The sequence below is a fragment of the Equus quagga genome, chromosome 13 (genome assembly GCF_021613505.1).
Source record: "Equus quagga isolate Etosha38 chromosome 13, UCLA_HA_Equagga_1.0, whole genome shotgun sequence".
In the NCBI taxonomy this organism is placed as follows: Eukaryota; Metazoa; Chordata; class Mammalia; order Perissodactyla; family Equidae; genus Equus; species Equus quagga.
The window spans coordinates 104,157,915-104,170,393 of record NC_060279.1 but is presented as its reverse complement, the minus strand read 5'-3'; the positions used below and the strand labels follow the sequence as shown (position 1 = coordinate 104,170,393).

The 12,479-nt window shown below is 43.0% G+C and overlaps 1 protein-coding gene across 5 annotated transcripts in view; it reads left to right on the top strand.

The window, feature by feature from the left end:
* DPY19L3 (dpy-19 like C-mannosyltransferase 3) overlaps positions 1-7,282 on the top strand; it is a 76,121-nt gene extending 68,839 nt beyond the window's left edge. For 3 of the 5 annotated variants that reach the window (XM_046680981.1, XM_046680979.1, XM_046680982.1), the window contains 2 exons: positions 1,670-1,828; positions 3,559-7,282. In XM_046680981.1, the coding sequence (XP_046536937.1) occupies positions 1,670-1,828; positions 3,559-3,720 (321 nt within the window). In that variant the 3' untranslated portion in view covers positions 3,721-7,282. Of the gene's footprint in view, positions 1-1,669; positions 1,884-3,558 lie in introns of all 5 variants that reach the window. The other 2 variants (XR_006891452.1, XM_046680980.1) reach the window with 2 other exon arrangements.
* Positions 7,283-12,479: the final 5,197 nt, after the last annotated feature.

The following is a 12,479-nucleotide window of genomic DNA, read 5'->3' as shown; positions in this document are numbered from 1 at the left end:
ATCAGTATATTAATTGCTTCCTTGTTATTTTAAAAGCTGCATGATATTTTGTTATGTGGATATAGCATATTTTATTTGGTTCAATAGTTATTTAGGTTGTTTCCCTGTCTTTTGCAAATATGTAAACAATGCTCCAAATAATGAACTTTTATATGCATCACTCGCGCAGACACAGGTGTGTGTATGTGCATCCGATTCTCACAGGTGGAGTTGCTGGGCCAGGAGGTGTGGGCGTTTGTGACTGAGATGGATAGATACTGTATTACCGAGTCACCCTCCCTGCTGATTATGGCAGTTTACATTCTAGCCAACACTGCGCAAGAGTGCCTGTTTCCCTTAGTCCTCACCAGCAGTAGTTTCAAACTTTTTAATGTTTTCTATCAGTCCTTTCTTAATCCTGGTAGCTGGAAAACTTGTTGAAAAGTCTTGTTTGGGGGTGAGATTTTTAACTAGCTTAAAAGCAAATGATTTTTACTAAATCCCCTATTTTTATGAGAATTGTCTGAACTTAGAATCCTGCTAAAAGGGGAATTTTTCGTTTGGCCCAAGTGTTCCAGATAGCCCCGAGTTCAGCCCAGAGTGGGCTATACTGCTTAGACACAAGAGACGCAGAAAAGACGTGTCAGGCGCATGGGGAGCCCTCAGTGCTCCACCGTCTCCAAGATCCTGTCGCTGTCTAGGTACTGAGTTTTATGCCCTGAAAGCTGACATCTGAAGGGCCTGGTGCTAGACTGCAGGTGGGATGACCTCGCAGTTTTAGCAGTGGAAGCAGCTAGCCTCCCTGGCACTTGACCCATTTGTGCGACGCACTGACTTAGGCTCTCGGAACCCAGTCTCTTAGTCAGAAACGTATCATTAGAAGTCGGTGGGCAGCAAAGGAAGCCGCAGCTCTCTTCATTACCGCCCCTGCACGCACACACGCAACGCACATCCTTCTCCCAGTGCCAAGTCCCAGAAGAGAGGCCGCTTCCCGTCTGTGTCTTCACTTCGTGTGTGTGACGCTGCTGACAAATGGGAAGGCAGTGCCTCCTGTTGAACTGCCGCTGGGGGCTTCAAGTTGCTCTTCCTCCGGGAGGGATGAGAGAGCAACAAGTGTAGGGTCTCCTTCTGGTCAAGCAGGTGCAGCATAGCAGCGGTAAAGCAATGAGTGCTGCCCAGCCTGGGACCAGGGACCCTGTGGGGGTCCTTTTCCCTGACTGCTGTCATCAGAAGCTGGGTCTCCTGACAAGTATGTGTGCCCCCAAACAACCATCACCCCAGTGGACCCTTTTAGCCTAAAGGTGGAGACTGTGTCTTACTTACTCAGCTGTGTGGTTTACCTTGGGGAAGCGGTCGTAGAATTGGCCTCTGCTGAGGAATATACTCGTAACTTGAAGTAAGACATTCTAAATCCACCTCTCTTTGGCGTCTGAGTCCAAGTGCATCAGCAGGACTCCCTCCCCCTCTTCCCAAGGCTGAGGGATACACTGTTCTTTTGGAAATGTCCCCCGCACTCCACAGCTGCAGGGGGGGTGCCTGCAGCAGGGGCCTGCGTGGAAGAGCGAGGGGAGCTGGTGTCGAGGTCTCAGGTTCAACCCCTGTGGGAGGTTACATCCTTAGCTCTTCCTCGGCTCACTTCCTGGCAGTTGACTAGTGTTTTGCCGCATTCCGTTTTTGTCTTATTTTGCAGGTTTATCAGATATACGCGAAGAGGTCTGCAGAGGAAGTGCACGCCCTCCTGAGGTCCTTTGGCACCGACTACGTAATCCTGGAAGACAGCATCTGCTACGAGCGAAGGCACCGCCGGGGCTGCCGTCTGCGGGACCTGCTGGACGTTGCCAATGGACACGTAAGCACGCCATCTCGCCGCGTGCGGGGAGATTCCACTTGGAATCCTAAGCGATGTAAATATTTGTATACTTTATTATAGAGTTATGTTACAAATCAAGGATTCATTTTTCTCTTGCGTTCTGCAGAACTCCCTCCCCAGCACGTTAGTGACTGCCACGGGCCAGGCGAAGGAAGGTCGACGGGAGCTCTAGGTCTCCCACTCCCTGTCAAACAGCAGCTCTGGCTTTAGCTGGTTTGAATCACGAGGCTCCACATAAAATTTATTTTTTAAGGATTTCGCTGCTAAAATCAAAAGCAAAGCCTCAACCTTTTTTAAATTACAATTTCCTTTTTTTTTTTTCTTTTTTTGCAGGGAAAGATTCGCCCTAAGCTAACATCTGTTGCCAATCATCCTGGGTTTTTTCTCCCCAAAGCCCCAGTGCATGGTTGTTTATCCTAGTTGTGAGTCCTTCTAGTTCTTCTATGTGGGCCATGGCTGCAGCGTGGCGACTGACACACAGGTGGTGTGGTTCCATGACCAAGGAAACGAACCTGGGCCACTGAGGTGGAGCGCACAGAACTTTAACGACTAGGCCGTCAGGGCTGGCTCCAAACCTCAACCTTTAAGACCACTGCTCCAAAGCACCATTTGGGCTCAGCGTGGACTGCTGTGCTGGCAGTGCCGGTCCCCTCCCGGCCATGGTGGTGGGCTCCTGCTGCTCTGCCATTCCCTCTTGGTGGGTGGCCCCTTTGTCCCCTGGCACACTTCCAGAGATGGCTTTCTGTGACCAAGTATGCTCTCCAGCGCTCTTTCTCCTTTCTCCCTTCCGAGGAAGATGCTCTTGGAGACGTAACAGGTGCTCAGATAGAGCAGACAGGTGGTGCTCACCCTGCAGAGATGGTGTGTGCTGCTCTTGTTGGCATACAAGACGACAGAGAGTTATAAATGAGTTGGAAAAAAGGGTAAACCCAGCCTAAATGTGAAAACACTTGACTATACAGAATTTGAGATTCAGAACACTTACGATGTCCTCTCTTAGCAAATTTCAAGTATATGCTATATGTGTTATGACACTTATTTGCCGTGGACAAAAATCTGGATCTCATATCTTTTTTTCCTGCAGCTTTATTGAGGCATAACTGGCAAATAAAATCGTATACATTTCAGGTGTACCACCGACGGTTTCATGTATACATACATGCTGAAATGAGTACCACCACCAAGCTAACTAACATCTGTGTGGCCAAAGGGACAACACTGCAGTTACAGGGGAATTAGTTCTGGGGACGTATGTACAACGTGGTGACTACCGTTAATAACTGGCTCGAATTCTGAGGAGACGCGAGCCAAAGGCAGCATGCATTTACAGTCTGCTCCACATGTGAGTGTTTCGGACGAGGCCATCTGATGAGTTGGCGAGTCTTCTCTGGTCGTCATAATCCTTCTCTGTGTTTGATTTCTCTGAGAGAAGTGTAGTGCGTTTCTAAACCCCAGGAGATCTGCGTTCTAGTTGCAGCTTTGCCAATAAGGCCATCACTGTGTGGCATGAACTCCCCCTCAGCCTGGGTTACACTTCTCGGGGGAAGGATAGACTCCCCATCTGCAGGTAGCCATCGACACTGAAATGCTAGAATTTAGGTTCACTAACGCATCGTTCTTAAAAAGCCCTATCCCTTTTCCTACTTCCATTGTCTCTTATATTTGATTTTTTTGCCCCCAAATGGTATTCGGTTCTTTTTTGTCTTTAGATGATGGATGGCCCAGGAGAGAATGATCCTGATTTGAAACTTGCCGGCCACCCTCGCTTCTGTGAAGAGATAAAAAGAAACCTGCCTCCCTACACAGCATACTTCACGAGAGTGTTTCAGAACAAAACGTTCCACGTTTACAGGCTGTCCAGAAGCAAGTGACAGAGCTTTCTGTGCAGTCTCCATTCTGATACCTGAAACTCCATCGTAATGGAACTCAGTAGGTGACATTTTAGCCGTGGTTAGGTGGCTGTACCTTAACGCTGTGACGCAGTGAGTTCTACAGAGGTTTACCCCAGTGTTACTACCCTTGGAAGCAGCTTATACAAGCTAAGTCTTTCTCGTCTTGTCTCATGAATGTTCTTTAGCCTGAATGTTCTCAGCTTTCTAAGAGTGATCTGTGATTTTGTGTTGGGGGGAACAGTAAGTGTTCGTGGGTAGTCTGAACAGCCACGTATCATGTTGAAAATCCAGAGCCTGTTCAGGACTTGAAATACTTTTAATTTTCAGTTGACTTAAGACAGCTATGGTTGAATCTTCTTGAGGGGATGCATAATTAAATTATTTAATATTATTTCACTAATGAAGACCATGTGCTGGCTTTTTTAAAAAAAGCTTTGTATTGTCCTGTTTCACCTAAAAATTTTATAATATTTTCCAAGTGTCACTCTTTTAATATTTCAGAAAATCATGTCAGGTCTTTGTATGTATCTAAAACTTTTTGTTGTGCTCTGTCTGAACTGTAACATGTAGTATGTGCCATGTATTGTGTGTGTGCATGTGCGTGTGCGGGCATGTTCCATACTGTGAGTCCTTAAAGGAACAGAAATGTTATGCAGCCAAGTAGAATTTGTTACTGTTTAGTATTATTTTAAAACCTATTGATACTATTTAACCTATCCTGCAAGTAAGAAAATTTTCCTTTATTTCTTAACTCATTTAAATTTACTGGGTTTGCAGAATTTTGTAAACTTTTTGTTTTTAGCCTTTGTATTTTTTACAGCCTAGAACCTTGTAAAGTCTGAATATTTTTTAAATGTTGTATCTTAACTAATTCACTAATACACTATTTTTGGCAGAGAGCATTTTCATACCAAGTTTGATTTGTGGTCTCCAGTCTTCCTGTGAGGGCCCTGGTGGCGTCATTCTTTTCCTTACTAAACAGTAACCAAGTGCCTCTGGGTCATGCTGATGTGTAAACAACAAAGAAGGTTGTGTGTACCTCCTCAAAAATTTTTGATAATTGCTTTTATAATTAATTTCTAATGATGGGAACATGTAAAAGTTGCTGATAAGAGCATATTGTGCATTTAATTAAATCAAGATGGCTAATGAAATTGACTTCCTCCCCTCTTCTTGCCAGTTGGAAATGATTTAAATGTTTCTCCTTGAAGTTGTATTGAAGTAAATTACCATAGGCATCAAGATGGATATATCACATGTTCAAATGACTTTATATCCAGTTACTACTTAGTAAGCAGTATTCAAAAAGAAATTTTACATTGTCGTGTCATGTTGGACTCAAGGATAGTTGGCTTTTATCAAAACTTATTTGAATGAAAAAATTGACGGTAGCTGGGTTATTAAATTATACAACTGAAACTCCTGAATTATATCTTTCCTGCATCCCTTAATAAGGTTGGAGACCACTGCAGTTTAGGATCGTATAATAATCAGACATTTTAATCAGCACTAGAACTGTAATGAAGCCAGTCCGACGATGCATGCCTGTTGTTGCTGACAGCATGGGTCAGTACGTCCTCAGCCAGTGCCTTACTCCAAAGGAAAGCAAGCACATGTAAGGTACAACCTGTTAGACTGTGTTGTTTCATTTTTAAAATGCCCTGTTACTTTCTCAGATATACTTCAGTTTATTTGAAATGTTCCTATATGCACTAATCTAAGCATTTGGGTATTTGGAGTCTCAATATACAGGGAAGATGTAGTTAAATTTTGATTCTTTTCCTGACCGCATTGATGGGATCCAGTAACCGTTTTTCATGTTTAGGTGCCATTGTTGCCAAAACACTGAGTGTTCAGTCTTTAGTGAAAAATATAAAGTGCCAAAAAAATCTTGCAAGACAGAATCCATGCATACTTTCCAAGACACTGTGACCATGTATAGTAGGCATTTTTATTTCCTAATGACCAAATCTCTCAATGAGTCATGTTAAATATTTTTATTACTCGTCAATATTCTCTCTTATGACCTTCTCATTGGAGTACACGGAAGGAAGGAGGGAAAGCGACTGACTCCTGGCTCTCTACCAAGCCAAAGCAAGGGACTGCGGCCTCGGCTCCCGCCACACAGATCACAGCTCTTGGGGGCTGTGTTGATTCGGTGATAGCCTCAAATTGTGGCTGTTGTTGATGGATAGAATAACCACTTGATTTTGCTTCCGAGCTGGCATTCAGAAGAACCTCGAAGTACAATAAGTGCTCTTAATTACCCTCTGCTTCCGTGACTCCTCAGAGCCCTTGGCGGTCTCCATCCCTCTTGTAAGCTGACTGTCTGCCTAGCACGCTGGGGCTGCTCCCTGCTGTTCTCACAAGCTTCTGCCCCCTCTCGTGAGTGCTGTGCCCCTACCAGATTTCTCTGTGCCAGTTCCACTTCTGACTGTAAGTACACAATTCAACACACACCTAGGAAATGTGGCTGTAAAAAGAAAGGGTTATTTCTGCCAAGATTAACTTGAATGTTTTGGTAAGATTTGATAAAGATCGAGTTGCTAATAAAAATTGCTTTTAATTAGGTGGTGTTGGGGAAATTATAAAATACTAGGAAAACATAAAATTCAGGAAAATTTCTGAGCTTATATTGCTTCATAGATTTATTTAAGTATTCATTCCACCTTTAAAAAATCTAGACTGATCAGAAGGTCTTAAAATGTACCCAAATCATATTATTGGTATGATTTATTCAAGAACAGAACTACAGTCATTGGACCCTTGTGCAAAGGAAAGGCCTTGGCTTTACATCAAAAGATGAGCCAACGAATGTACATTACGCATTTAAAGGTAAGGTTCCCTACTGTAACCTGCCTACTCCATTAAATGACCAACTGCTGATACTGATCACAGTGGCTAAGAGAGATTCTACTGCAGTTGAAAGGCTCCAGTCTCTTTTATTACAGACTTAAAAAATAGGGCCTCCTTTCAGCTGTGCTAGCCAGAAGCGTAGTTGTTATCTAGGGGTTTGTTATCCCCTCGAAGATGATTTTCCTGACCTCTGTGAGATCACCTAGATAAACGTGTGTTGTGTGGGTGGGTGCCCCCAGGTGGCAAGGACATATGTAGAGATCTGGTCTGCATTTTTACTTCACAATTAACTAAAAAACGGTTTATTCTGATTCCACATAAACTTTGTCTAATTTTAGTTCATCTTTGGCCAAAACCTACCTGAATTAACATAGAAATGTTCCATTTTTAAAATTTCATTGAAACCTGAGAATTAATAGGAAGACACTGCAATGTTTTCAGATCATGTATCTTGGTTAATATGCTCCCAAATGCTTTACATATTACAAACTTTTGGCCTAGAAGAAAGTGCTTGTTTGTTCATGGGAAAGAAGACTTAAGGCGAAAGAGTGGCTCACTTTCTTGTGGCATTGATTTTCTGTATTTAACATCCTCTGGACTAAAATCTTACAAAGAGCTTTTATAATCTGTTGTCCTGAATTGTGTGGAGATTACCTACTAAATAAAGCTCTCTTAAGTTACACAAGTTGAGTGTCTTTCATTTCTTTGACGGTCAGAAATCCAAGGAAGCAGCGTATTGAAGTGTATGAAGTATGTGCCAAATAGAGTGTAGTGTCTGAGGATGGGCGCGGCAGGGTCTTAGTTGTGCTTGCTAATGACGGAGGGGTTCGTCTGTTCCCAGGATTTGGTTTGATAGCTGCTTATCTGCCTCACCTGAATTCAAGGTTGTAGTTTAGATTTCTAAAGAGAAGGCTGCTATCAGCAGAATTTATCCTCGAAGACATAGATGCTGTTTGCTTTGACCTTTGGAATTGTTTTTACCTCTTGATTAAATTCTCAATCTTTAGTAATTCAGGGAGATGGCTCATAGTCCACATTTTTGATAATAGCATCTAGATAACAGGTGTGCTTCAGTGTTAACATTGTTCAAAATGACCCAAGGGGCCGGCCCGGTGGCACAGCAATTAAGTGTGTACATTCCGATTCGGCAGCCCGGGGTTCACTGGTTCGGATCCTGGGTGCGGACATGGCACCACTTGGCAAGCCATGCTGTGGCAGGCGTCCCACATATAAAGTAGAGGAAGATGGGCACGGATGTTAGCTCAGGGCTAGTCTTCCTCAGCAAAAAGAGGAGGATTGGCAGCAGATGTTAGCTCAGGGCTAGTCTTCCTCCAAAAAAAAAAACAAAAAACAAAACAAAAAGATGAAAACTTGAAAAGAACCATACAAGATCTGGAAAGAGATTCAGAGGTTGCAAAGGACACTTGAACAACAAAGGCACACATCCAAATTCTTTCTAACTTTTAGAGAAAGGATGACTCCAAGTTTATTTAATCTGAGCCATAGAAAAATAAGGAAAGTGTCCAAATTTCTTTTAGGAAAATAGTCCACTTTTATACCAGAACTCAACACAGATAGTGTATTAGTTTTCTAATGCTACATAACAAATTGCCACAAACTAAAGCTTAAAACAACATACATTTCTTATCTCGAAGTTTCCATGGGTCAGGAGTCTGAGCACAGCTTAGCTGGGTCTCACAAAGCTTCAATCAAGGTGTCAGCCAGGCTGCTGGCTCCTCTGGAGTTGGAGTCCTCTTCCAAGCTCATACAAGAATGGTGGCAGAATTCAGTTAGTTGTGGTTGCAGGACTGAGGCCATTAGCTCCAAAAAGCAACTGACTTGGGACCCGAATTATTTCAACAAAATCCCTTCACCTTTGCCATGTAGCATAACATACTCATGGGAGTGACACTCATCATATTCCCAGGACCTGCCCACATTCAAGGAGAGGATGTGTTCACCAGGGTCAGGAATCTGGGGGACCATCTTAGAATTCTGTTTACCACAGATAGGTTAAAAAGAAAATTAGGGTCTGGCCAAAACAGAGTATTTGGCAGCAACTAACACAGGGCTATAAACTTTGAGAGAAGGGAAGCACAGAAGTTGAGTCCCAATCTCACTCTGGCTTTCTCCCTTAGGGTCTTTTCCAAACCATGGCACAGGGAAATGGAGCTCAAGCAGAGAATGGCTCTTACTGAGGACATGGATTGGAGTTCATGGCTGCTAAGGTGTCTGGGATTTGGTAGGAGTTGCAGGGGCACAGCACAGGAGAGGAGAGAGCTGCAGAAAAGAAAACCTGCAAAGTTCCATTTGAGTCCTTGGTCAATTCCTAACCTGCACATGGGCGGCTTAGCAGAGAACATCTGATAAGTGGCAGAGAACTGAACAGAGATCTCAGAGATTACACAGTGCTGAGGAGACACTAGAATTGGGGTCCAGCTAGTATGAGTGACCATGGTGAATCCCCTCTCCAGCCATTCAGTTAAGACCCCAGAAGAGCAATACCCTATCCTAGGAGTAAAGGCTCTTATCCTAACTGCCTGTCAAAAGCAAATGTGAATCCACTGTGAAGGATGATAACCTTATCCATGGCCTCAAATTACCTATATTTTTTATACACAATATCTAGCGCTCAATCAAAAATAACTAGGAATAATAAAAAGCAAGACTTAAACAGAATTGAAATAGAAACAGAGCTACAGTCCAACCAGATAATGGAGTTTAAAACATAGACTTTAAAATAACTCTGCATATTATACTTAAGAAGATGGAGAATTTAGGTGAACTGAAAACTATAAAAAAGGACAAAATAGACTAGAACTGAAAAATGTAATAAGTATTCGATGATGGATTAAATAGCGAGTTAGACACAGCTGAAGAGAGAATTGATCAACTAGATGATAGCCTAGAAGAAAATATCCAGACTAAAACATGGGAGGAGGGAGATGAAAAAGGAAAGAGCATGAGATGCATATTAGAACATTCCACTTTATCCTGTAAGTGGAACTGAAGTCCCACAAGGAGAGGAAGCAGATTAGGCCTATATGACTTTGAGCGAGCTATTTATACTCTCAGCTTCAGTGTGTTTTTTCATAAATGGAGGTGTAATAATAATCTACCTATAGGGTCATTGTGTGGATTAAATGAGGTGACATTTAAAGCACTCGGCCCAATACTTTGCACATGGTAAGGACAATAGGTGGGAACTACAGCGTGTTATCTTCATCAGCAGCAGCATTAGAATGTCAAGGAGAAAAGCATGAAGAACAAAGTTATGTGAGTCAGACAGATACTAAAGAGCCCTTAGAGATTTTGTGTGACCTATTTTTGCTGTAGGAAACATCTTGCAAAAAAAAAAACTCTCGGGATTTAGGAGATTAACAAGAGCAGTTTGTAAGAAAACCAACTTCTTGGTAATCTCTGAGGTATGTATTTGCATCACAAGGAGGGGGGTGTGGTGTGTGCGTGTGTGTGTGTTGTGTGTGTGTGTGCGTGTGTGTGTGTGTGTGTATGGGAGATAGAAACAGCTGTAGACAAAGACAGAGAGGCTGGCTGATTGCTTGTTTTTGGAAGAGGCATCCTCATTGTTGAAGGTTCATGTCAAAGCCCTGCCAAGATGCTCGAATTCCTACAGCAGGTCCAAGTGTCTGCTTGCGTATGAATCCGCTTAAGAGAGGGAAAGGAGTGAAGGAAATGATTTCAGGACTTGAACAGTAATTAGAACAGCAGTGTGCTAATTAAGGTTCATAAATTTAATGAAACTATTAGCATTTTCTCTTACAAGAAAAGGTAGATTTTTTTTCCTCAGGAAATGACACCTGTGAACAATTATCTCTCTTATCGTTGCTATTAAGATTATTTACATAAGTGTGCTCATTTAGCGTGCACTGCAGTTAATGAGGCTTTTACAACACCTGATCTCATACTAGATTCTCTGGTGAGGAAAGTACTTTGGGATTATTGATAATTAATGGTGTAGTACAAATAGACAAGACCGTTGTTGGGGACCTACTGGACAGTTATTTTGCTCTTTGTGGGCATTTTTGTTTGTTTAATAGAAGATGTTTCAGGATTTGAGTATCTCTAAGAGCCTGGTGGGTTATGAACAACATGAACACAGCCTTCCCTTTGCCATCATTCAGCTCAAGGATTCTTTCCCTGAGAACTTACTGAACGCCTGCTCTGTGACAGGTGAGACCTGAGGATAGGGAAGGGCCTATGATAGAAACACGAATAAAAAAGACCCTGTTCGTGTACTGAATAAAAATGGTTGTGATGAGGTGCTATAGACACAGCTGTAAAAACTCTAAGGGCAAACAAAGGGCGTGCCAGTGAGGAAATTTCGTCCTGGGAGTTACAGAAGACCTAACACAAATTGCTTTAAACCATAAAATAAATTTTTTAGCACATTTAACTATTTCTTAGGCCTTTAGGAAAGGCTTAATCTAATGTCTTAGTGATTAAATCCATTCAGTTGATATGTATTGGGACCTGTACACATTAGTGTACAAGACAGACAAGGTTGATAGTCCCGTTGAACTTACATTTTAGTGGATGATACAGAGAGCAGATAAGAAAATATAAGAAAACGCCAAATGTTTGAAGAGAATTAAAACAAGGTGCTGTGATAGAGTGTAATTGAGTGGCTGCTTGGTTTTAAGTGCTCAGGTTCTCCAAGGAGATGACATTTAGGCTACAGTTTGACAAGAAGGAAGCCATCAGGCTAAGACTGGAGGCAAGAAGGGTTGCAGTAGGTGGGAGGAGCTTGGTGCAACTGAGGCTCAGAAAGAAGAACACAGGGAAGGGAGAGAGTAGTGGAAGCCTGCAGAAGGCAGACCACTCGCCACAGTAAAGAGCTTGAGTTTCACTCTGTGTGTGATGGAAAACACTGGAGGATTTCGAGCAGGGGAGTGACATTATCTAATTTGTATTTCAAACACAGGTGTTTATGGATGCTCTATTAGTTTTCTATTGCAGCCGTTTGGTAATTCAATAATTACCAAAACTTCTTTGCTGAAAACATTACAGATATATTGTTTCTCAGTTTTGTGGTCGGAAGTCAGCATGGCTCAGCTGCTTCCTCTGCTCAGCGTCTCATGCGGATGAATCTAGGCTCCTTTCTGAGGGCTCTTGGGATGAGTCCATTTCCAGCCTGACTCAGGTTGATGGCAGAATTCAGCGCCATGTGTTTGCAGAACTGAAGTTCTCATTTCTTGGCTGGCTCTTAGCTGAGGACCACCCTTAGGTCCTAGAGGCCTCTCTGTGGTCCTTGCTCATAGCCCCCTACATCTCAGGACCAGGCGACAGGGCGTCGGATCCTCACCCTGCTGCATCTCTTCTACCTCCTCTGCTGCGACCTTATGACTTCAGGTGGGAAATGTTCTCCACTTTTAAGGGCTCGTGGCATTAGATCGGACCCACCAGAAAATATAGGCTAATCTCCCCATCTTGAGGTTGGTAATCACATCTGCTGAGGCCCTTCTGCCAAGTGACAGGACATATTCACAGGCTCTGGAAATGAGGAAGTAAAGATGGAGGGGGCGCATTAGCGTACCACAGATGCTGTGTGGAAATTAGACTTGAGTGCACAGAGGGTGAGACTGAAGCAGGAGACCAGTATTAAGGATATTTCAGAAGTCAAGTAAAAGGTGCTGGTTTGGGGAACAGAATGGTGGTGGTGGAGAAGGAAGAGAAGTAGGGTTGATAGGACTTGCTGGTGGATTGTGCATCCAGAATAAGGGAAAGAGAGATCAAGGGTAATGCCTAGATTTTTTTTTGACTCAGTCTATGATGGTAGTGCCTTTTCTTGAGGTGGAGAAGATTGGTAGGATAGTCATTATTGGTGTTCAACAAATATTTCTGGTTCTCCCCTTTTCCTGTCC